The 25579-nt window shown below is 54.6% G+C and overlaps 1 protein-coding gene across 5 annotated transcripts in view; it reads left to right on the forward strand.

The window, feature by feature from the left end:
• Positions 1 to 25579, forward strand: part of NFAM1 (NFAT activating protein with ITAM motif 1) — a 49609-nt gene that overhangs the window by 12950 nt on the left and 11080 nt on the right. The window contains exons 1-5 of one of the 5 annotated variants that reach the window (XM_065522057.2): positions 10 to 1221; positions 3499 to 3676; positions 8084 to 8413; positions 10275 to 10387; positions 22424 to 22522. In XM_065522057.2, the coding sequence (XP_065378129.1) occupies positions 8119 to 8413; positions 10275 to 10387; positions 22424 to 22522 (507 nt within the window). In that variant the 5' untranslated portion in view covers positions 10 to 1221; positions 3499 to 3676; positions 8084 to 8118. Of the gene's footprint in view, positions 1 to 9; positions 1222 to 3498; positions 3677 to 8083; positions 8414 to 10274; positions 10388 to 12286; positions 12453 to 22423; positions 22523 to 25579 lie in introns of those variants that run through there. The other 4 variants (XM_065522055.2, XM_074003627.1, XM_065522056.2 and 1 more) reach the window with 4 other exon arrangements.

Consider the following 25579-nt stretch of genomic DNA (forward strand, 5'->3'; position numbering starts at 1 on the left):
GGGGCAGCCAGACACACAGGAGTGGCTCAGGGAGGAAGTGAGCATGTCCTGGAGACAGGAGAGGGAGGAATGGGTAGGACATTCCACGCAGCCTGAACAGCACAGGTGAAGGCGCCAGAGTGTGGCAGGTTGACGTCTACGCGGGAGTGGGCGAGTGAGGGCCAGAGAGCAGCTGAACAGGGCCGTGCAGGTCCCGGGAGGCAAGAACTGGATCCACCAGGCCAGGGACTTTCCATTTTTTTTTAGCAGTGGCCCAAAGTTAAGAGATGCGTGTTTTAGCGTGACCCTATCTGAACCCAATTGTATGAATATAACTGAAACCAGAAGGTCACAAACGGTGCCCTTACTACGCATGAAATGCTTCGTGTTCTATTTTTTTTTAATTGCTTGTCTTGACCCTGTAAATTGATTTCAGACTCCTTCCTGGGTCTCCTCCAGCAGGGAGCCCCTGCTGGTTCAGGCAGGGTAGGAGCAGAATGAGTTTCTGGATCGCTGGGGGCTCAGAGCCACAGAGACAGCCCTGGTTGGGTAGGAGAGGTGACTGGATGGGAGCTGTTGAGGTGGAAGGATGGGGGCGTTGTGCTGGTGGTGGGCAGGTCTGATCCTGAACATCAGTGATCCACAGGAAAGCTGCCAGGCGGGCACACAAACGCATGGGGCACACCCCACCAGGGACTCACTCAGCATGGGGTCCCTGCGCCAGGTGCAGGAGGATAGCAACTCCACCCAGCTCTCAAACTCCAAGTTCGAGCAGCCACAGATTCATAAGAAGAACCGGAAAAGGAAGGACTCAGGCACCTGCGGGTGGTTGACAAACTCTTTCCCAACAAGGGGGGAGAAGAGCAGCTGGAGGCTGAAGGCAGAGGGTTGTTCGTGCCCCCAGCCCTGCACACAAGGGGCCTTCAGCCAGGCCAGGTCAGCGCCCAGGACAGGGATGGTGCCCAAGTCTGGGTCAGAGACAGGCCCTTGGAGGTCCTCCTGTGCCTGGACCATCAGGGCCTATGTGCCCTGTGCTGAGGGCGTGTCATTTAGCCAGGCAGAAGGGTAGGGCTGGCATTGCCTTTTTTTTCTTTTTTTTAAACAGAGATAGCTCTTGTCACCCACGTTGGAGTGCCGCAGCGCGATCTCGGCTCACTGCAACCTCTGCCTCTGAGGTTCAAGCAATTCTCCTGCCTCACTCTCCCAAGTATCTGAGACTAAGGCCTGTGCCACTGCACTCGGGTAATTTTTTGTATTTTTAGTAGAGATGGGGTTTTACCATGTTGGCCAAGCTGGTCTTGAACTTCTGACCTCATGTGATCCGCCTGCCTCGGCCTCCCAAAGTGCTGGGGTTAATAGGCATGAGCCGCCACACCCGGCGGGGATTTGCCTTTGTAGATCCCCAAGGAGGACTCCCTGCCTCATTCTTGTCCCCTGGGGAAAGGCAGCCTGGCCCTTGGCAAGTAGCTGGATCCCAGGTCCCAATTAATCCCACCACAACCCCTTAAGGTTGGCATTGTTGCTCTCCCTGTGTTGTGGGGAGACGCGGAGGTCACAGAAGTAAAGCCACCTTCCCAAGTTGCACAGCCTTGAAGTGGCAGAGCCAGGAGCCACATCCAGGCCTGTTGCCTCCAGAACCTGGGCTTTTCCCAAACGCCCCCGCTCTTCGCCCCTATTTCTGGCCAGGCCCAAGGCTTCCTCACAGTGTGGGAGGGACTTCCCTGGAGCTGCAGAGAAGCGAGGGATGGAGGGTGTGTCACCCCCGAAAACACAGTCTCCTATAAAGTGGGGTGGGCAGACTGAGCAGGGATCCGTGGCGCTGCCCAGATGAGATGTCTGTGCTTGCAGTTGTGTGGGGGTGGGGAGGCACAGGAGAGGAGCTGAAGACTCAAAACAAACAGCCAAGCCCAGGGGCGGGGCCCTCCCAGACACAACCTGTGGCAACCCTGCCTCCGATAGCCTTGCTGCCCTCCTGCTTGACCCCTCCTCCCCCATGGTCCTCAGTATGGGTGCCCTCTCCCCTCTCCCTGCACCATCCTGTCCACATTCACCAGGCTGAAGACACTCCTGTTCAGAAAACTAAAACTCCCCCTGGCCCAAACCCTCCGTGCCCCTGCAGACTTCCCTCCTGGCAGGGCAGGCCAGGTGCAGAGTTCAGGTCCTCACCCGCCCCTCCTTGCCGTCTGCCCCGACTCTGCCCTCCCTGAGCCTCAGGGGTGCTCCTTGCAGCTACCGGGTGAATCTCAAATCCTCCTAAATTCTCTAAATGGAAGAGATCAAATCCATTCCCTGCACAGAAAACACCTGGGGCTCCTTCAGACGTTTCCTCCCTGCGCCCCAGGACCTGTTCCAGCTCTGCCTGCCCCAGATCCCATGGGACCTGGAGAATGACCAGAAAAGCAGCTGGGAGCGGCTCCTGGGCCCTCTAGACCCCTTGGTGTCGGGGGATTTCTCCCGGCAAAACTCAGCTCCTCTGGTCACTCTAAGTCAGAGTTCTATGGTCACCGAAAGCCACAAATGCGTCCCAGTTCTTCACATCTCTAACCCTGTGTAACAGACAAAACTTCAAACTCTAAGGCTGAAGTGGTTCCCCAGGCCACCTGGTGCCTGTGTGAGGGTGAGGGGCGAGGTCCCTCTTCTCTTTCCCACCCAGACCCCCTCCTCGTCTGTCCCCACCAGTCAACCTGGGTGGAGGCAGAAAAGACCTGCCTTGTCAGGTGCAGGGGAGGCTGGCCCTGGGCTCTGGGTGCTTGCAGTGTTGGCGTGGAGTCCCTTGAGGCCCCCACAGAAGTAGGGGAGTGCTAAGTGGAATTCTGTGACTCTCACTCCTCAGCCCCCAGGAGTCTGGTATCCACCCTGGTCTTCCTCGCCAGGCCGTGGGCCCTGCATGAGCCGGCCCTAGGCAGCTGCATGAGCCGGTCTAGGAGGACACTCAGCCAGCTCACTGCCCCGACCCACGTTATCCCATGGGGATACACTGCCTTTGCCAGCAAAGGGACAAACCATGATGCAGGCACACCATGCCCTGGCATGAGATAGACAGCGGCCTAGTGCCCTCACTCAGGGGATACTGCTCCAGCTCAGCCAGGGTGGTCCTGCTAAAGCCCCTCTCAGCCTGGGGTGAGAAGCAGGCACCCCCAGGGCAGGCCGGATGCCCTGCAGCTCTTCCCAGCCCCCTCTACACCCACCCTCTCTGACCCCTGTGGTCTCCATGTGATCTTGGAGCCAAGTGGCCCCTTGTTGGCCATCTGGTGGTGAAAATTTGTGACGCCCACCAGGGTTCTGCCAAACCTCTTGTTAGTGTCTGATGACTACTGTGCCCAGTGCCACCATGAGCACCCCCTGCCATATCTGATGGCAGCTTCCCAGCCCGGGTGCTGGCTCTTCTTCCTCAACACAGCCAGACCACCTGGGGTCCAAAGCCTGGCCCCACCACTCATGAGCTCTGTGGCTTTGGGCTTCTAAGGTCCTCTGGTTCTTTGGTTTTGGTTTTGAGATGGGGTTTCACTATGTTCTCAGGCTGGTCTCAAACTCCTGGGCTCAAGCGATCCTCCTGCTTCAACTTCCTGAGTAGCTGGAACTACAGGTGTGCGCCACCACTCCCAGCTAGACCTGCTACAGAACGCGGTTGCAGTAGTTGCCTCATAGGATTGTCGTGGTGTTTAATTGACATAGGACCTGTGTCACACCAAGCCAGGTTACGATTTCTGTACTTTATCTTTTCCTTCTGTCTGTGGGCTCCTGCTTCCGGGTCATGAACGCCCTCTAGACTCCCAGGCCACCAACCCCGCACCCCACCCCCATCCCAGGCAAACTCAATGCTCCCCATACCAGCCCTTCTGCCCCAGGCTCCTTCAGCTCCTTCCCTGTTGGACTGGGGATGTTGCCAGGACAGGAGTCCCTCCTGGTCTGGGGCAGGGCCTGTGACCTAACCAGTACCCCTTCAATGTTTGTGGGAGGCACAAAAAGATGACAGCTGAAAAGAATTTGTGGACTTGGAACTGACCGTGAAACCTATCAGCACTGTGCCTTCACAGGGGACCGCTTCTAGTCAGCAGCCAGCTAGGGCCTGGATCTCTACCGCCTGCACCCGTGAAGGGGCCTTTGGGAGGCACAGGTCCAGGAGATGGGGTGGGAGCTGGGCAGTTGCAGGGATCCGGCTCTCGGGTGCTGATGCCCCATTGAAAGGAAGGTACAGGGGAGGTGGTGAGCTGTATCCGCAGGTCAGAACCGGAGGCCTTGGCTGCCACTGCAGACCTCCTCTCCTCCCCCGGGTTTTTTGACCTGATGTCTCCAGACTGGCTGTTGTTATTGACTGAGCTCGTCAGAGACAGCTTCCTCTCTTTACTTTTGGAGACAGCAGTTTCATCAGAGGTCTGAGGTTCTTGCTTCAAAGCCTCTCCTCGCTGTGGCAGACCTGAGTCAGAGCCATGCATTGTCATGAGCCTAACCCAGTGACCTTAAAGAAACGAATCCCAGAAGAACATAGAACAATGGATGTCTGTTTTTATAGATTTCCCTGGAATTGTAGAGATCGGCTTAATTGCAGTAGCAGAGTTCATCATTTTCTAGGATACCTCAGACAGGGAGAATTTTTAAAGAGAGTTGGTCTGAAGTCTTCCTGCCCAGGACAAACAGGAGGGTTTCGTGGTGCTGACAGTGTATGTGTCCTCCCCCTGGAGTGGCCTCTTAGATGCACTGTGAGGAGGAGCAGGAGGCCCCGGGTGAGCAGATGGAGGTCACAGGTCGAGGGGGGCCACAGGGTAGGTGCACAGAGCGGGCAGTGGCCCGTGAGTGCTGTGCGGGACTGCTGGGCAGGGTCAGTGGTGATGTCAGAGCGGGCAGTGGCCCGTGAGTGCTGTGCGGGACTGCTGGGCAGGGTCAGTAGTGATGTCATTTGTGGTTCACCCTACCCCTCTTGTCTCTAAAAAAATTTTTTTTAATCAAAAAAATATTGATGCCCAGGCTGGCCTTGGTCTCCTGGCCTCAAGAGGTCCTTCTGCTTTGGTTCCTGAGTAACTGGGATTACAGGCATGTGCCACCATCCCCAGCCCACCTGGGACCCTGGGGGACGATGTAATGGCCCCCACCTCTATACGTCTACCCCCTGCCACATCTCGGATAATTCCCTGCCCTGAAGCAAGGCTCTTAGTTTTTTGACAAAACTAATGTAATGTTATCATTAAACAGCAGCAATCCTGCAGTAGAGTCCAGAGTTACAAAGCCCAGGGTAAAATCCCTCCCGCTCCATCCACCAGAGGGAAGCCCTGGAGGGGGCCTGGGTACCAGCTCCCTGGAATGACATTTCACAAGTGAGCCTGTTACATCAATTACAAGTCGAACCCACTGTGACTGCCAGACATGTGAGTCGATTTCCTGGAACTGTCAGTGACTTTAGTTCTTTGAGGGAGGGAGTGTCTCTTTTTTAAATTTTTTTAATTTTTTATTTTTGAGATGGAGTCTTGCTCTGTCACTCAGGCTGGAGTGCAGTGGCACAATCTTGGCTCACTGCAACCTCCACCTGCCAGGTTCAAGCGATTTTCCTGCCTCAGCCTCCCAAGTAACTGGGATTACAGGTGCCCACCACTACACCTGGCTAGTTTTTGTATTTTTAGTAGAGACGGGGTTTCGCCACATTGGCCAAGCTGGTCTCAAACTCCTGACCTCAAGAGATCTGCCCACCTTGGCTTCCCAAAGTGCTGGGATTACGGGCATGAGCCACCAGGCCTGGCCAAATTTTTGTTGTTGTTGTTGTTATACAAATGAGGGCTTTCTGTGTTGTCCAGGCTGGTCTCGAGTGCCTGGCCTTGTCTCCTTATGCAACAGGACAACAGGCCTGAGCCACCGCAGCTCTCGATGTTTTTTTGTTTTTGTTTTTTTTTTGTATTTTTAGGTGAGACGGGGTTTCGCCATGTTAGCCAGGCTGGTCTCGAACTCCTGGCCTCAAGCAATCCACCCACCTCGGACTCTCAAAGTGCTGGGATTACAGGCATGAGCCACCCCGCCCAGCCTGGGGGTGTCTCTTTAGTGGCTCAACAGGAAGCTCAAAATATCAGCGCAGTCGGAGTTTTGAGGGATTAACTGAAGCTCAGGGCCAACTCCATCTCTGTTCCCGCATCTTCCAGAAGGCTGGCCTCCCTTTGGGACCCCCTTCCCAGAGCTGTGGCTCGCAGCTGAACTGAACAGACCTGGGAAGAGATCAGCCTGGCCTCACTCCAGCTCCACACCACAGGCGGAGTCCACGCCTCACTTTCCCCAACAAAATAAATCTTGCGGCTCCTCTGAGCCTCTCAAACACACGATCTTCTCCCGATTAACAACCCGGCCTGCATGTTCTTGGCTGCTGGCTGCCGACCTCAATTTAGAACTGTCTGCTGCTCAGCTGCTGGAGAAGGAGGGGCCTGGAGAACCCAGGAGCGCTAAAACCCAGGGGCGTACGCAGCTGAAGTCTGGGGCAGGGGATGGCTGCTGCCCCCAGCCCAGGATCCAAACAGCATCTCAGACGCCTGCAGCAGGGGTTAGACGCCCCCCAGGCAGGGCTGCTGCTTTGGGCATTTTCAAACTGTTTTCTGAGGTGCCTCTGATGAGTGGGGGGAGGGGTGGCTCCTGCAAAATTGGCTTTGTCATAGTCATTGACATCATGATCACAGCCGAAATGGCCCCACATGGAGCACCTCTGTGTTGTTGGAAAAACCGCTCTCAGGATGTTGCCTGTTATACTGTATAAAAAGCTGACAAATCCTCTCCGAACCCAGAGTCCAGGAGAGGTTTGTGTCTCCCACCGCCTGCTTGCCTCCTTACTTTGGCACAGGGAGAACTGTGGGCAGACCTGCCTCCCTCTCTGTCTACCACCAGGAAACGCTTGGGTTTCTTTATTTTGTTTTCCTGCCTCCTTCTTTATTTCTCATCCATCACCAGCTTTCTCTCTTCTCAGGCCTGTGCTTTGATCCCAGGTGGCCTCTTGACATTTGGGAAGAAGAGGGGTTGGGAGTGCAGGCTCTGGTGTCCTCCAGCCCTGGATGGGATTGTAAGCTCTACTCTGTACCTGCTGAGGGATCCAGAGCTAAGTGCTTCAACTCCCTGACCCTCAGACTCTTCCTCTTTATAAAACAGGGGCTCTCACTTTGCCTTGGGCTGTATTAGGAGAGGTAGAGTGGTGTGTGTAATATGCTTGGCACAACTCTGGCACACAGCAAGTGCAGGAGAGGCAGGGGCTGTACCTGCAGAGGTAAGTGCACAGGAGGCACGAGACTTGTCTTTTTCTTTTTTTTTTTTTTTTTTAGACAGACTCTTGCTCTTGTTGCCCAGGCTGGAGTGCAGTGGCACGATCTCTGCTCACTGTAACCTCGGCCTCCCAGGTTCAGGCAATTATCCTGCCTCAGTCTTCCGAGTAGCTGGGATTACAGGCATATACTACCATGCCCGGCTAATCTTTGTGTTTTTATTTATTTTTTTTATTTTTATTTTATTTTTATTTTTTTTTTTTTTTGAGATGGAGTCTTGCTCTGTCGCCTGGGCTGGAGTGCAGTGGCCAGATCTCAGCTCACTGCAAGCTCTGTCTCCTGGGTTTACGCCATTCTCCTGCCTCAGCCTCCCGAATAGCTGGAACTACAGGCGCCCGCCACCTCGCTGGGCTAGTTTTTTGTATTTTTTTAGTAGAGACGGGGTTTCACCGTGTTAGCCAGGATGGTCTCGATCTCCTGACCTCGTGATCTGCCCGCCTCGGCCTCCCAGAGTGCTGGGATTACAGGCTTGAGCCACCGCACCTGGCCATCTTTGTGTTTTTAATAGAGACGGGTTTTGCCATGTTGGCCAGGCTGATCTCGAACTCCTGACCTCAGGTGATCAGCCCACCCCAGCCTCCCAAAGTTTTGGGATTATGGGCGTAAAAAAATTAGCCCGGCTAATTTTTGTATTTTTAGTAGAGATGGGGTTCACCATGTTGGCCAGGCTAGTCTGGAACTCCTGACCTCAGGGAATCCTCCTGCCTTGGCCTCCCAAAGTGTTGGAATTACAGGCGTGAGCCACCCACTTAATAGGCAAGTGGGTGGGACTGGGGCAGCCTCAAGTGACCTGTCGCTCTCTCCCTTTGCTTCCCCTCCAGGAGGACAGTCAGTAACCCACACCGGCCTGCCCATCATGGCCTCCCTGGCCAACACAGCTGTCTCCTTCAGCTGCAGGATCACCTACCCATACACCCCCCAATTCAAGGTTTTCACAGTCAGCTACTTTCATGAAGATCTCCAGGGACAGAGGAGCCCTGAGAAGCCGACCATTTGCCACCCTGTACTGGGCACAGAGAACCAGACCCGCACCCTGGACTGCCAGGTCATCCTTGTGCTGCCGGGCGCGTCGGCCACTGGCACCTACTACTGCTCTGTCCGCTGGCCACACGCCACGGTGAGCGGCAGTGGCACCTTCATCCTGGTCAGAGGTGAGGCTTCCTGTGGCTCTTCTGGGGCAAAGGACCTGGAGGTTTCAACTGGCAGTTTGGGACTCTAGATCGGAAATAGAGAATGGGGCCAGGTGCGGTGGCTCACACCTGTAATCCCAGCACTTTGGGAGGCCGAGGCAGGTGGACCACCTGAAGTCAGGAGTTTGAGACCAGCCTGGCCAACATGGTGAAACCCCGTCTCTATTAAAAACACAAAAATTAACTGGGTGTGGTGGCGGGCGCCTGTAATCCCAGCTACTCAGGAGGCTGAGGCATGAGAATCGCTTGAACCTGGCATGGGAAGTTGCAGTGAGCCTAGATTGCACCATTTCACTCCAGCCTGGGTGACAAGAGCAAAACTCTGTCTCAAAAAAAAAAAAAAAAAAGGAAATAGAGAATAGTTTGCCTTGTCTGCCAGCATTGGCAAAGCAGGCAGAGCCACTTCAGGGAGCTCTGGCCTGTGGCTGTGCCAGGGCTCCACCTGGGTGTGGAAAGGGCAGGGTCTGGCATGCACATCTGCCCCTAAACGCTGCCGGCAGGTGACCTGAAAGAGATCACTTGGACCCTTGGTCTCAGTGTGCCATGGGCATCATGGTGGGGGAACTTCTGCAGAACTCAGTATGTGCATGTATGTATTTGTGGGGGCCTCGTGTATGTGAGCACTTGGCTAATGTATAATACACCTTTCCAGGGACAGATTTTTAGTTTTCATCACATTCTGTTTTTTTTTTTTTTTTTTTTTTTTGAGACGGAGTTGCCCAGGCTGGAGTGCAGTGGTGCAATCTTGGCTCACTGCAATCTCTGCCTCCTGGGTTCAAGCGATTCTCATGCCTCGGCCTCCCAAGTACCTGGGATTACAGGTGTGCACCACCATACCCAGCTAATTTTTGTGTTTTTAGTAGAGACAGGGTTTCGCCGTGTTGGCCAGGCTGGTCTCGAACTCCTAACCTCAAGTGATCCGCCCGCCTTGGCCTCCAAAAGTGTTGGAATTACAGGCGTGAGCCACCACACCCAGCCAGTTTTCATCACATTCTCAAAGGAGTGATGATCCCAAAAGTTTTGAGTGAGCCCGTCACCAAAGCCCTGATTCTCTGACCTACCTCTGCGATCCCCTAGAAGGAGCTGGGGGCTTCGGAATTCTATAGACCTGGGTTTGAACCTCTGTCCTGCTGCTTGCCCAGTGTGATCTTGGGCCTGGTCTTCATGATGATCCTCTGCCTTCCAAGGACTTGGATGAGGTTGAAGGAGATGGTGCCCATATGGGCTGGTGGCCGACGATAGGCAGTGTTGGCGAAATCATGCTCATGTGCCTGGCACGTGGTTGGCACTCCGTGTGTTTTTGCCAGCCAGATGGATGGATGGATGGGGTGAGGGGAAGGAGAAATGAATGCCAGCAGGAGGGACCGGGGGACGGCTTGGTGGTGGGGGAGGTCTGGGCCTCACCTAGCCTGGGTGCGGCCCCCTGTCAGTCCCAGTATAAACCCGCCTCCTTCAGCCCTAGCCACATCCACCCATATTATCACCACCTCCCACAGGGAAAACAAGAGGCCCTGAGAAGAGAGAAATCTCGCTCAGGACCCTAAAAGCAGCCTGCAGGGGAACCAGGTCACTGGGGCAGGGGCACCAGAAGAGCAAATGTGGTGGTTCCTGTCCTTACAGAGAATCAAGGCAGTGAACATGAAAAGGAGTGAGGGTGACAATGAAGTCCTGAGGCCTGGCTCCCAGGGGGCCTAGTGGGGTGTGGAGTGTGTCGGCGGGGGAGCGTTGAAAACAGGGTCCTGAGTGAGGGAGAACATCATGTGTGTGTGCCCTGCTTTCTCCTGGGTCACTGACCCCTCTGCTCCCTTGCCCTTTCTCCTAGACGTAGGGTACCAAGAGCCCCCGCAGAGCCCCCGGAAGCTCCTGCTCTTTGGCTTCACCGGCCTCCTGAGTGTCCTGAGTGTTGTGGGCACGGCCCTGCTACTCTGGAAGAAGGTACGGGATCAATGCTCACAGCCATGCAGCCCCTCCACCTGACACACCACGGACTGGGGGTGCTTCCCGGGGGCAGGCAGGCTGCCTGTCTGCCCTATGCAGGGCGTTTGGTGGGCCCTGGTGAGGGCACATCCACATCTGTAACAGGTGGCCCTCCTGGCCCCTTGCACTGGGGCTGGGGGCACCCCTCCTGTGCCGTTCCCTGTGCTGCCGCAGGGCGCCTTTTGATCTTGTTGCAAGAAACCAGGGCTCTGCAGGCTTTCCCAGGTCCTAGGTCCCTCTGATAACTTGGGAAAGACCGCAGGCCCTCCTGCCTACCATTTCTAGCTCGGCAGATTAGGGAATCCCTGCTTAGGTTTTCTTGATCCCAGCAAGCTGGAAGCGATGAAGGGGCTACCAGTAGCCACTCGCACAGGTGCTCTCCCTCTCGCCCTCCCACACGCCCTCCCACATGCCCTCCAGCTATCCCCCACCGGCCTCATGCACACCCTCCCGCACACCCTCCTGCACACCCTCCCACTCACCCTCCCTCACACCCTCCCACATGCCCTCCCACATGCCCTCCAGCTATCCCCCGCCGGCCTCCTGCACACCCTCCCGCACACCCTCCAGCAACCCTCCCACACACCCTCCCACACACCCTCCCACACACCCTCCCACACACCCTCCTGCACACCCTCCCACTCACCCTCCACCATAGTTCCATGAGGAGGTTTTTTCCCATTTCACAGCTCTGGAAGGTCAGGCTCAGAGACGTTGTGATTTGCCCAGGGTCGCATAGTTAAGTGTACAGCAGTCAGGGCTAGAGTGCAGGATGGGGCAGCTTGGTCCGTCTCCTCACCTGGACAGCTCCTGCTCACACTGTGGGTGGCACCTGCCTGGGGAGAGAGCCTCTCTGCTGGGGATCCCCTCATGCTCATCATCGCCCAGCCCTATGGATTCCTGTTCGATGCCGGCCCACCCTCCCTGCCTGGCAGCAAGTGCCAGGAGGCCAGAGGCCGAGGCAGTCTTGTTCAGGGGCTCCATGCCCAGCACATGGCGGTGCTCAGGCAGCCTGCTGAGTGAAAGGATGCAGTGCCCAGCGGGTACCAGGTTCTCCCAGGCTCAGGGTGCAAAGGTGATGGGTCAGGGCTCCTCAGAGGCTGCTGTTAGCAGCTCAGGCTACTGCTCCACCCTCCGGGGACCTTTGGGGCCAAGCCTGGGGGCAGCTGAGTCAGCGACAGCCCTGGGTGTGAGGGGAGAGCACTGGCACCATCACCAGGGTTTCCCTGGGTCAAAAAAGGCTCAGCCCCTGCATCCAAAGGCCGAGACCCTACCCACACCCAGAGAAGAGCTCTTTTCCACGGGAGTTTATGTGTTCATTCATTCAACAAACACTGAACACCTACAACATTCCAAGCCCTGTTCTAGGCACCAGGGATACAGCAGTGACCAAACTGAAATCAAGAAATCTCTGTCTGAGGCCAGCGCGGTGGCTCACGCCTGTAATCTCAGCACTTTGGAGGCCAAGGTGGGCGGATCACTTGAGGTCAGGAGTTCGAGACTAGCCTGGCCAGCATGGCAAAATCCCGTCTCTACTAAAAATACAAAAATTAGCTGGGTGTGTTGGCAGGTGCCTGTAATCCCAGAGGCTGAGGCAGGAGAATTGCTTGAACCTGGGAGGCAGAGGGTGTAGTGAGATTACTGTACTGCACTTCAGCCTGGGTGACAGAGCAAGACTAAGTCTCAAAAAAAAAAAAAAAAAAAAGAAGAGAAATCTCTGTCTGCCAGATATGGTGGGTCACACCTGTAATTCCAGCACTGTAGAAGACTGAGCCAGGAGGATTTCCTGAGCTTAAGAGTTCAATATCAGCGTGGGTAACATAGACCCCATCTCTACAAAACATTTTTAAAAATTAGCCAGGTATGGTGGCGTGCACCTGTGGTCCTGGCTACTTGGAAGGCTGAGGTGGAAGGATCGCTTGAGCTCAGGAGGTCGAAGCTGCAATGAGCTGTGATCACACCGCTGCACTCCAGCCTGAGCGACAGAGGGAGACTGTCTCAATAAAGAAAGAGGCCAGGTGGATGTGGTGGCTCACACCTGTAACCCCAGCACTGTGGGAGGTCAAGGTGGGTGGTTCAGGAGTTGGAGACCAGCCTGACTCACATGGTGAAACCCCGTCTCTACTAAAAATACAAAAACATTAGCCAGGCGTGGTGGTGGGCACCTGTAATCCCAGCTACTTGGGAGGCTGAAGTGGGAGAATCACTTGAACTCGGGAGGCGGAGGTTGCAGTGAGCTGAGATTGCGCCAGTGTACTCCAGCCTGGGCGACAGAGCGAGACTCTGTGTCAAAAAAAAAAAGAAAGAAAAAAAGAAGGAAGGAGGGAAGGGAGGGAGGGAGGGAGGGAGGGAAGGAAGGAAGGAAGGAAGGAAGGAAGGAAGGAAGGAAGGAAGGAAGGAAAGAAGCAGGGAAGGAAGGAAGGAAGGATGGAAAAAGGAAGGAAGGAAGGAAAGAAGCAAGGAAGGAAGGAAGGAAGGAAGGAAGGAGGCTGGGTGTGGTGGCTCATGCCTGTAATCCCAGCACTTTGGGAGGCCGAGGCAGATGGATCACCTGAGGCCAGGAGTTCAAGACTAGCTTGGCCAACATAGCAAAACCCCGTCTCTACTGAAAATATAAAAATTAACTGGGCATCATGGCGCGTGCCTCTCATCCCAGCTACTCGGGAGACTGAGGCAGGAGAACAGCTTGAACCCAGGAGGCAGAGATTGCAGTGAGTTGAGATGGCACCACTGCACTCCAGCCCCTGGGCAACAGAGTGAGACTCCATCTTAAAAAAAAAAAAAAGGAAAGCCTGGGTGCGGTGTCTCACGTCTGTAATCCCAACAGTTTGGGAGGCCAAGGCAGGCAGATCACAAGGTCAGGAGATTGAGACCATCCTGGCTAACACAGTGAAACCCTGTCTCTACTAAAAATAAAAAAAATTAGCCAGGTGTGGTGGTCATGCGCTTGTAGTCCCACTTACTTAGAAGGCTGAGGCAAGAGAATTGCCTGAACCTGGGAGGCACAGCTTGCAGTGAGCTGAGATCGTACCACTGCACTCTAGCCTGGGTGACAGAGCGACACTGTCTTATTAAAAAAAAAAAAAAAAAAGGAAAAATAAAAGAAAGGAAATCTGTTTTCATTAAATTGATATTCCTGTTGAGGCGAGACAGACGATGAACCACCCAGTGAGTAGGTCGTATATCTCAGATGCGATAAGTGTTTGGGGAAACTCAGCAATATGATGAGGGGTCAGCATGGGAATGGAGAAGTGCCTGGAATGAAGGAGGCAGTTGCACATCAGGGCTGGGCTTGTCCAGCGGGAGAACAGTGGGTGCAGGTGCTCTGAGGCAGGAGCAGGCGTGGGGTGTCCCAGGAGCCACAGGGGGGGCCCATGTGGCTGGTGTAGCCTGAGCTCACGGAGAGTAGAGGGATAGGAAGTGGAAGGAGATACACCCAGGTAGGGGGAATTCAAAGGACTTGAGCCCTTACTCTATGTGAGACAAGGGAGGGGGTGGGATCAGACCTAGATTCTGATGGACCCTCTGTCTGGGTGAGGGACACCCAGTGAGGAGCTGCTGGAAAGTCCAGGCAGAGGTGACAGGAGCTGGGGCCAGGGTGGCCTCAGGGAAGTGGTGAGCAAAGCGGGTGAAAGGCTAGAAGCGGACCCAAAGGGACTTGGGGAACGGTTTGCTCCGTTCCCTCCAGGAGACCTGAGCCTGGGGGTGTTTGGATCTGGGCCTGCTGGGCGGGTGTCAGGTGAGCTGTGGACTGGAAGAGCAGGCGAGGAAGCTGAAAGTCAGAGCGTGACTGAGCCAAAGCAAGTGGCAGGCCTGGGCCTGGAGCCCACGCCTTCGTTTCCCATCCTTGTCTTAAGGCTGGGGGTGTCATCGCTTTTCCAAGAAGGCTCTGAGGTGCTAAAAGAGCATGAGCTTGGCCCCTTTCACCCCCAGGAGCCCTGGGGGCTGCATTTCCTGCCTTCTATGAGCCAGTGTCTAAGTCAGGGTCTCAGCCATGATGCTGGCTCCCCTCCTTCCTGTGGTTCTGACACTGGCGTGAATGTTCCTACTTTGACGTTGCCCTGTTGAGGAGCTTCAGGGTGAAGTGAGCCGCAGGCCCTGGGTGCCACTGTGAAGTCCAGGAGGGCTCTGTGCTTGGCCTTGACTCCAGCCCAGCCAGAGGGACGAGCTGAGCCGGGAAGACTCAAGATGGGTGGGAAACACTTCCTTCAGCTTCCGTGAACCCAGGGTTAGGACGGAGACCCGCCGGCTTCAGGCCGCCTCCCTCCCCAAGCCAGCACGTGTGTGCAACTGCCATGTGCCCAGCCTGGGCCTTTCTTGCACACCCCTGACTCTCGCCCTCAATATATTCTCTCCCTCCCTCCTTCTGCTTTTCCCATGATGATAGCAAGTAGGGTATCTCTCGATTTATTCACTAGTGAGCAGCCCCCAGGCACTCAAAACGAGGCCAGGGGAGGAGCTAAGGCATGGACACAGAAACTGGGCTTCAGGCACAGGTGACGAGGGACTCCCCCCGGCCTGCAGACCCCCACCCAGGCTTACAGGAGTGACCCGCACAAGTGCCCTCTGTGTACACGAAGCACAGTGGGCAAGGGGCAGAGTGGGGCCAAGTGAGATCTTAACCCTGAGCCCCCCACTTGCTGAGCCCCCCAGCTCCTGCCCTACAAAGATGGGACCGGACCACAGGGACTGGATCACAGTATCAGTAAAGGAGGGAGCAAAGCTCAGAGCCCTGGCCTTGAGTTCTGGTCCCAGCTCCCTCCCGTCCAGTCTGGCCTCAGTGACTCCCGCCTTCCTCTTCCTCCTCCTCCTCTCACCACCCTGCCTGTGCTTCCAGGAATGTCTACAAAGTGTCTCGTGTGTGCCATCACTAGGCTAAGTGCCAACAGCGCGAATGCAAGTCCTCTTGTCAAGTTTGGACCCTCTCTGAGCCTCAGTTTCTTCCTCTAGAAATGGGTACAAGGATAGACCCTGCCCATCAAGTGAACATGGAAGGAGATTCCACATTTTTTTTTTGATTTGGAGTTTCACTCTTTGCCTAGGCTGAAGTGCGATGGTGCAATCTCGACTCACTGCAACCTCTGCCTCTCAGATTCAAGTGATTCTCCTGCCTCAGCCTCCCAAGTAGCTAGGATTACAGACGTGCGACACCACACTTGGCTAATTTTGTATTTTTAGTAGAGACAGGGTTTCACCATGTTGGCCAGGCTGTTTTCAAACTCCTGACCTCAGGTGATCTGCAGGAGAGCACTTCTGAGGCACCAGTTGGGTGCCTGACACACAATAGAAGCTTCCTGCTGCCCACATACCCTCTGTACCTGGGGAGGACAGCTGATGTGAGAGCCTGGGCTGGTAGGGAAAGAGAACGCGGAGGCCAGAGCAGCTGCTGTGTTTGCATTGCTAAAGCAGCCCTGGGAGCCCCAGGTTCACTGCTGATGCCCCTGATGGCAGTGGCAGAATGGGTTATGGAGACAGTCCAGGAGAAAGAGGTTCCCTCCAGGCACAGAGGGCCCAGGAGCACCTGCGGTGGTGGATAGATGAATTGAAGCTGGAGACTACCAACCAGAAGTGGCAGAGGGTGGACCCAAACCACAGCTGGCAGCTTTGGGGACAGTGAGGACAAAGACAGAGCAGAGTGTGCGAACCCACTGGGGTGAATCTAGAAGAATGGCATTGCCTCCCAGGGGCAGTGCCTGCACCCGAATTCTGCAAAGGCCAGGCAGGAAGGGCATGGAGTTCACACCCCCGGGAAGATGAGAGCTGGAGGGTGGCAAGAACTGAAGATGCATCAAGTCTGCCTGGAGGGGCTGGGGCGGGAGGGATGGGGGTGGAGCCCAGGAATGGATGATCCGCAGGTGGCACAGTCAGCCCTGCCCGCAGGCCCTTCAACAGCAGAGGCCTCCCAGGCCCTTCTTGTTCTCTGTGTTCCAGCACCTGGGATGCCTCCCAGAGATCTCCTCCTTTGCTTTCTGGACCCAGCTCCCATGTCCCCAGCTCAGAGAGGCCCTCCCTGACCCCATGGCTATCTTCCCTGACACCTCCCTTGCCTCTGCCCTCGTCATCTGCAGGTCGCCTGAGCTTACTCCATTTCTTCCTCAAGGCCAGCTCTGTGAGGCTGGGTACCTCTCAGCCTGTTACCTGCCCAAGCCCCAGCCTCTAGCACATGGTCCCCCACATAGTAGGCCCTCAATAAACATCTGCTGAAGGGCTTACCATTTATAGTGCCCTTTCACACTTGTCATTAAATTCATTCATTCAGGCTGGGCGCGGTGGCTCATGCCTGTAATCCCAGCAGTTTGGGAGGCCCAGGTGGGCTGATTGCCTGAAGTCAAGAGTTCAAGACCAGCCTGACCAGCATGGCAAACCCCTACCTCTACTAAAAATACAAACATTAGCTGGGTGCAGTAGCGCATGTCTATAATCCTAGCTACTCAGGAGGCTGAGGCACAAGAATCGCTTGAGTCTGAGAGGCGGAGGTTGCAATGAGCCAAGATTGTGCCATTGCAATCCAGCCTGGGCGACAGAGCGAGACTCTGTCTCAAACAAATCATTCATTCATTCCTCAAATTGATGTTAGCTGAGTACCTACTATGTGTGAGGCCCTGTACAGAGGCGGGGAGCACAGCAAGCTAAACTCTCAGTCGGCTGGGGAGATCAGCTGTTACGCTGTCATGGCCTGTTCTGGCAGAAAGGAAGTAGGAATCAGCAGGGCTTAAAAGCACAGACTCAGGCCTTTGTTCAGTTGCAGTTCTACCACTCACCAATTTCTGCAAGCTGGGGCTGGGTGCCCTGGGCTTCAGTTTCCCCAGTGGGGATGCCAAACAGAGGAGCTGTGTCACGGGGTTGTAGAAGGCACAGAGGGGCCGCCGGTGTGGGTCTGAGGCGCTTTGAGTACCAGGAGAGGTCTCTCTCTTGAGAAGGCAGCGATCGCCATGATTTCTGCCATGAGAGCAGGTTTGGAGGCTCCTGCCTGGCTTGAGGGGTCAAAGTGGTCTTCCCAGAGCAGGCGCCCCCTGCAGCTGGCCGGTCCCCATCCTCAACCTCTCATGGCGTTGGACACAGCAGGCCTTCCACCTCACAGCACCCTCCTCCTCTTGGTTCCAGTATGCCATGCCCTCCTGGTTCTGTCCCACCCCATGGGCAGCTTTGCGGGGTCACCCCCTTCTCGGTGACATCTAAATTCTGGCACATCCCAGGCCCCTTCCTCCGAGCCCTTCCGCTCTCTCTCTGTGTTCCTGCGGTGAAAGCTCTGCTCTGCGGGCGGCATTCCCCGTCCACAGATGCTGCTGCTCAGACCCCTCCCAAAGCTCCAGACCACGGTCCACAGCCCCACGTGGGAGCCTGAGGGCGCCGCCACCTCATGCATCCAGAGCAGTGCTCCTCAGTCCCCAAGTCCTCTGCGTCCCAGCACATGTGATCCAGATGCCCAGGACCAAGCCTTGGAGTTGTGCTAGGCTCTTCTGTCTCCCCACATCTGTCCCTCAGCAAGCCCTGCACTCAATCTGTCCCAGAGCCAGCCCCTTCTCCGGGGCTTCCAAGGCGTCCCAGGCTCAGGGCTCCATCACCCTCTCCTGGAATATGGGTCTCTGCTGCCACGCCCTGGCTTCCGTTACACCCTGGCTTCTGTCTTTATGCTGTCTGTCCTGTCAAAGCACAGCCCCTGCAGTGGGGGGGACTTAGTGTCCCCAGCGCCTGGGGAAGCCTGGCACGCAGTGCGTGCTTTTGGAAGGAATGACAGGATAAATGCACGCGAGGACCTGGAAGATAAGGCAGAAGTGGCCAGGGTGTGAGGTGGCAAAGGCACATTATCGCTCCCATTTTACAGAAGAGGAAACTGAGGCCCAACAGGCTTTCTGAGCTGCTGATGGCAGCACACCTGGTGTGTAGAGCTGGATCTCAGCCCAGGCCTGGTGATTCCCTGTCCCACCACCATCTAGCAGGGAGGGGAGACTTGGGCCACAGAGAGCTAGGCACAGTGGGAGAACCCATGATAGAGATTCATCTGAAAATCACAGTTGAAAGGGCAAATGTTGGCCCCGAGGACAGAGCGCTTGGTGGGCAGGGATGGCCAGGGATGGGCAGGGAGCAAAGCAGCCCCATCCCCTACAACTCACACGTAGTACAACGTGAGTTTTCAAGAAGGCTCCCTTACCACCCTGGCTAACACACGGTGAAAACCCATCTCTACCAAAAATACAAAAATATTAGCCGGGCGAGGTGGCGGGCGCCTGTAGTCCCGGCTACTCGGGAGGCTGAGGCAGGAGAATGGCGTGAACCCAGAAGGCAGAGCTTGCAGTGAGCCGAGATCGCGCCGCTGCACTCCATCCTGGGTGACAGAGCAAGACTCTGTCTCAAAAAAAAAAAAAAAAAGAAGGCTCCCTCTCTGCTCCACTGGACCCCTTGCCCTGGCCCAGCCTTCCCAGCACCCCCAGGAAGCCTCTCTCCTGGAGATCCTGCCTCTTCCCCTTGCCAGCCCCAACCTGCAGTCCACCCTGCATCTGTGGCAGCAGAGGGAGGCTTATATAATGTAACTGCGGCCACTTCCCTGCCCTGGTGGCCCACACTGCCCTCCGGGTAAACACCATGGCATTTGGCCTTTCATGGCCCCACCCGCGCCGGGCTGTGGCTCATCTCCTCCTTTCTGTCTAACTGTCCGTTCTTCTGTGCGTCTGTGACACTCTTGCCCCCGAGCTGTTTGCAATGCGTAAGACGCTTTCTCGGACTGGGAGAACTTTGAAGTTCCTCCCATGTCTTCAGAAGACAGCACAAGATGGCCCTGAGACGTCTGCTTCAGTCCCCTGCAGACTTGGGGCTCCTTCCTGGGACCCTGCAGTGGAACTCACTTCTCTGGCAACCCCATCAGTCTCACTAACAGAGCCTCGAGGCCAGGCATGGGTCTTGCTTACCAGGGGGTCCTCCATGCCCAGCCCAGGTCCAGTGCGTAGGAGGGCCAGGGAGAGACACCAACAGCTAGCTGAGCTCCAGGGACCTTGCTTTCCAGCCCCAGCAGGTCCAAAGATCTGAGCCCAGGTCAGCCTCCCGGGAGAGCCACTGCCCATGAGCTCACATCCTCAGCCCTGGTGGTGTCCAGGCCGGCCAGCTCAGCGAGGAGACAAACACTAGGTCCCCAGCTGCCTTGACAGGAGGAGGCACCGAGGTGCACTGGGGTGGACCACAGCCTCTGACTGTGACGGTGCCCTCAAGAAGCAGGTGGTGCAGGGGAGGCGGCCCTGGATTTGAGGACACATATCTGGGTTTGATCCAAGGACAGCCTTTTATCAGCTGGACAAGCCTCAACTTCCCCCTTCTGTTTTTGTTTTTGTTTTGTTTTGTTTTGGAGATGGAGTCTCACTGTTTTTGCCCAGGCTGGAGTGCAGTGGCACAATCTCAGCTAACTGCAACCTCCACCTCCACTTGAGGTTCAAGCAATTCTCTTGTCTCAGCCTCCTGAGTAGCTGGGATTGATTACAGGTGCTCACCACCATACATGGCTAATTTTTGTATTTTTAGTAGGGATGGGGTTTCACTATGTTGGCCAGGCTGGTCTCAAACTCCTGACCTCAAGTGATCCGCGCACCTTGGCTTCCCAAAGTGCTGGGATTACAGACATGAACCACCGCACCTGGCCCCCTGTCTGTTAAACGGGCCATTCCATGCCCGCTTCCTCTGGCTGTTATGAGAATTAAATGAAAATAAGGACAAGTCCCAGCAGACTTCGTAAACTATCAAGTGCTACACAGACGCCAGCACTTCTCTGTCTGTGAGGCTTACACGTTCTAACTAAGCAGAGCAGTGAAAACTCCAGCTCCTGTCTCGTCAATATCTTGGTGAAACACAGATCCGGATTCAAATCAAATCTTGCCTCGGCCACTTCCTGGTTGCATGGCCTCAGCAAGTCACCTGCCCTGTCTCCGCCTTCACGCCCTCATGTACAGAACAGAGAGGGTGGAAAGATTCACCTGCGGTTTGCAGAGGGCCTGTGAGAGAAGGCAGGTCAGGTGTTGAGAGCCCTACCTGGTTCCATGCTCTGAGCCATTATGAGCTGTGACTGGGGGTGGCGCCAGCTTCTGCCTGCGAGTTAAGTAGCTCTCAACGGCTAATCCCGCAGTAAATGGGCTGGGGTTTGGCAGGAGGCCAGGGTTTTTAATTAGCTTCTGCCCTGAGATGAGGCAGTTGTGGCTCCACTGTCAGCAGTGGCAGTGTGGTGCCTGCAATGAGGGGGGATGTCCAGGCCATCTCCCTCTGCCTCTGGAGGGCCGCTTGTACCGCCTCCTGACTCTCCCAGACTTCACTTCCTCAGCAGGCCCAACCCAGCCTCCACCATGACCAGCAGGAGCTTTCTCCAGCACAGTTCTGACCCTGGCGTTCCCACTTCCAGTCCTCAGATGTTTCCTGTGCTCTTCACACAGCCTGCATGGCCACGCCATGCCTGTACCTCCCAGGCAGGATTCCCTCTCCGGTCACACACTGACCTCTCTCTCTCTCTCTCTCTTTTTTTTTTCTTTTTTTTTTTGAGATGGGATCTCGCTGTGTCGCCCAGGCTGGAGTGCAATGGTGTGATCTCGACTCACTGCAACCTCTGCCCCCTGGGTTCAAGTGATTCTCCTGCCTCACCCTCCTGAGTAGCTGGGATTACAGGCGCACACCACCACACCTGGCTAATGTTTATATTTTTAGTAGAGATGGGGTTTTGCCATATTGGCCAGGTTGGTCTCAAACTCCTGATCTCAGGTGATCCACCTGACTCGGCCTCCGAGTCCCAAAGTGCTGGGATTACAGGCATGAGCCACCGCGCCCAGCCTATGCTGACCTTCTCCAAGTGCCTCGAGACCTCCAGGCCTTGGCACATGCTGTTCCCTCTACCTGGGGCTCCCTCCTCCCTCTCTTGCTAAATGAACTTCTTGCCCTTGGGATTTCACCTTCAATATTGCTTCTGCCCAGTGGGGCATTGGTTTCCTCCTCATGTGCCAGAGGCTCTGTGCCTGGTGGTCAACCCGCATACCAGGTTTTGGCAAAACTACTGGTTCATCCTCCATCTTTTCACTGGTCCCTAAACTCCAGGAGGGTAGGGACGGTGCCTACCTCCTCACACTGCCTGGCTTGCCATTGCTATCAAGAGTGTGTTGGTTGACCAAGGGCCTTGTAAGCACCACCTCCTAAGCACCAGGCACCGACTCCCTGTGCCCTCCTTGTATCTTTGCAACAATCTCACAAAGGAGGGTTATTGCTGAAGAAACCAAGACCCATGGCCGAGCATGGTGGCTCACGCCTGTAATCCCAGCACTTTGGGAGGCCAAGGTGGGCAGATCACGAGGTCAAGAGATCGAGACTATCCTGGGCAACATGGTGAAACCCCGTCTCTACTAAAAATACAAAAATTAGCAAGGCATGGTGGCACGCGCCTATATTTCCAGCTACTGGGGAGGCTGAAGCAGGAGAATCACTTGAACCCAGGAAGTGGAGGTTGTAGTGAGCTGAGCGCACCATTCCACTCCAGCCTAGGCGACAGAGCAAGACTCCATCTCAAAATAGTAATAATAATAATAATAATAAATTAATTAATTAAAAAAGAAACCAAGGCCCAGAGAGGGGAAGTGGCTCTCTCGAGGCCAGAGCCAGTGACAGCAGAGCAGGACTGGACACTGGACCTGGCTGGCGCCACTAGGGGCCCACCCACAGCTGCTGGCTCGGTCCCTGGGGCCCTGCCCTACTGGCACTGGGCCCAGTAGCTTGTGTCCCTACCAGCCAGGTGCTCTGTCCAGGGACACCTCGTGTGGGCCTTTTCCATTTCCTGTGTCTCCAGGTGCAGGAATGGCTTGACGCAGGTCTTGTAGGCATTTGCCATGTTGCCCTGGAGAGGGTGAGTGGGAGGGACTGAGTGATGAATCTCTGTGTGACCTCATGACAATCTGCCATCCTTTCCCCTGGTGGGATCTGTGCGAGGAGGAAGATGAGAGCCGCTCTTCCCTGGCCCTGACTCCTTTCTCCCTACAGAAGCAGATGCGGGGTCCAGGGACGGACCCCACCAGGAAGTGCCTAGATCCAAGATCTGCCAGCAGCCCCAAGCAGCCTCCTTCAGAATCCATCTACACAGTGAGTCCCGGGGCCCCGCTCTCTCCACTTCTCTCAGGCCTGAGGCAGGGTCTGTCTTGTACCAGGGTCTGTCTGGCTCAGTCTTGTACCAGCTGTGTGACCTCTCCTAGCCTCAAGTTCCTCATCTGTAAAACGGGGACAATTCTCACCTCATGGAATTTCTATGAAGCTGAAAAGAGATGACACGTGCGGGGCCCCTGGAAGGCATATGAATGTCAGGTGCCCCCCATGCCCTGTTCCCCTCCTTGGCACAGCCCCTCATTCTGGGACAAGGGGTAGTGAGGGCACAGGTTGGTGAGGAATGAAGGAAACTCCTTCATCTGACCAAACAGCCGTTACCACTTCCTCCTGTTTTTATTGCACAAACAACAAAAAATCACAAAAAGAGGAAGAGGTCAGGCGCCATCCCACGCCCTTAACACATCAGTGATTTTTAATTATTTGCTCTCCCTCCCCTCCTAGCACATGCAGACATTGTCTTACATAGTCACAGTCACAGCAGAGACACGTGTTGGGACCCTGTTTGTTCCACTCTCTGCTGTGTCATAGGCATTTTCCGAAACAATCTTCCTGGAGATGCGGGTGCATCTTCAGGAAGTGGACGGTAGGTGCAGCGTAGGGGCCGAGGAGGCCAGGCCACCCCAGCCCGGCCAACCAGCCAGCATGCAGCCCTATGCCCAGTAGCTGGGGCCTGGGAGGGCTGGGAACACTCTTTTTGCTGTGTTCCTTTCGACTCCACAAGCAACATATGCTCCAAGTAGAGCAAGTGAAGAACAAATGCCACCCAGTGCCAGCTGGGGTCCCCATCCCGTGAGATCTGGCACCACCAGGTGGGCTCCCCACTCCACGCCTGGAAGGCACACAGCCCTTCTGGGGCCCTGCAGGTTCCCCAGGTGCACGCTCCCTAGGTGCACGCTCCCTGGTTGTGTTGGCGCTTGGATTCTGCTCGTACGTGCTGCCATTTCTGCTCCCACAACAACGACTCACTCTAATAACAAAATGCCACACAGAGGACGTCCAGGATATGGCCTTGTCTGCTGAGGATGGGGCAGGTGGCAGCGAGGCCAAGGAAATGTCCCTGTGGGGCAGTGCCAGTAGTCCCAAGTGAAATGTGATGGTTCTCAAAGGGCTTTCAGCTTCCCCATCCCGGGGAGTTTCCGTCAGCCACGGCTTTGCACGCGGCCGGAGACTTCCTCGTACTCTCTCCTGTCTCCCAGCATCTCATAGTGGTATTTTCCCTACCAGGGATTCTGGTGTCAACCGTTACATGAAAATATTTCTCTCTCTCCCTCTCACTCTCACTTTCCCTCTCCCCCAACATACACATATGTGAGATATATATATATATATATATATATATATATATATATATATATATATATATAAAGAAAATAACCAGCATCCTAATCCCATCTTCTTCCAGGATAAATACTAGGAACATTGACTAATATATTTTCCAGTATTTTTTCTATAAATATACACAAAGAAACCCAGACACATTCACACATACTTCTTTTTTAATTGGAGTAATGCAGCTATTTTTTTTTCATGAACATCTCATGAACATCTTTCCACACGAATAAATATCCTTCTGTGAGATTATTTTTAATGGAAGAGCTCTTTTGAGCAGAGCTGCTTTTTTGCCTGGGTTTCGAAGTCTCTAGGACTCAGGCCGACTTCTCTGGAGTGAGGTGAAGAGACCTAACTGCCTGCAGGGTTGCAAGGCAGCTTGGAGAGTAGAGGTCATAGAAATTTGCTAAGCCCTTGACATAAGGGTCTACCAGCTGAGATTGGGCCTAGGCGGAGAAGAGTGACAGTCACAACAATAATGATGATATCAAGAGCCATTTGTTGTGGGCCTACTATGTGCCAGGGATCATGGCAGGACTTTACACCTGTTATATTTTATCAATCCTCTGGATAAGGTTTTAGGGTAAAGGTGTTGTCTCCATTTTCACTTTCTTTACTTTTATTTTTTCTCTCTCTCTCTTTCTTTCTTTCTTTCTTTCTTTCTTTCTTTCTTTCTTTCTTTCTTTCTTTCTTTCTTTCTTTTTCTTTTTTTCTTTCTTTCCTTCCTTCCTTCCTTCCTTCCTTCCTTCCTTCCTTCCTTCCTTCCTTCCTTCCTTCCTTCTTTCTTTCTTTCTTTTTTTCTTTTTTTTGAGGCAGAGTCTTGCTGCATCGCCCAGGCTGGAGTGCAGTGGCATCATCTTGGTTCACTGCAAGCTCTGCCTCCCGGGTTCACACCAGTCTCCTGCTTCAGCCTCCCAAGTAGCTGAGACTACAGTCGTCAGCCACCATGCCTGGCTAATTTTTTTGTATTTTTAGTAGAGACAGGGTTTCACCATGTTAACCAGGATGGTCTCGATCTCCTGACCTTGTGATCCACCCCCCTTGGCCTCCTAAAGTGCTGGGATTACAGGTGTGAGCCATCCCGCCCAGCCTTCCTTTGGATTTTCTACAAAACTAGTCATGTCATCTATGAATAATGCAAGTTTTACTTTTTCCTTTCCAATCCTCATTATTTTATCATTATTTTTATTTGTTATTATTATTTTTTTTAGACAGAGTCTTGCTCTTGTTGCCCAGGCTGGAGTGCAATGGTGCAATCTCAGCTCACTGTAACCTCTGTCTCCCCTGTTCAAGTGATTCTCCTGCCTCAGCCTCCTGAGTAGCTGGGATTACAGGCGACCACCACCACACCCAGCTAAATTTTTTGTATTTTTAGTAGAGACGGGGTTTCGCCATGTTGGCCAGACTGGTCTCGAACTCCTGACTTCAGGTGATCCACCCACCTTGGCTTCCCAAACTGCTGAGATTACAGGCGTGAGACACCACGCCTGGCCTGTTTTATTTATTTATTTATTTTTGGAGACAGGATCTTTCTCTGTCACTCAGGCTGGAGTGCAGTGGTGTGATCTCGGCTTACTGCAACCTCCACCTCCCGGGCTCCAGTGATCTTCCCACCTCAGCCTCCCAGGTGGCTGGCACTATGGGTGTAAGACACCGCACTCGGCTAATTTATAAATTTTTCGTAGAGAAGAGGTCTCACTATATTGC

Source organism: Macaca fascicularis, chromosome 10, assembly GCF_037993035.2.
Source record: "Macaca fascicularis isolate 582-1 chromosome 10, T2T-MFA8v1.1".
Lineage (NCBI taxonomy): Eukaryota > Metazoa > Chordata > Mammalia > Primates > Cercopithecidae > Macaca > Macaca fascicularis.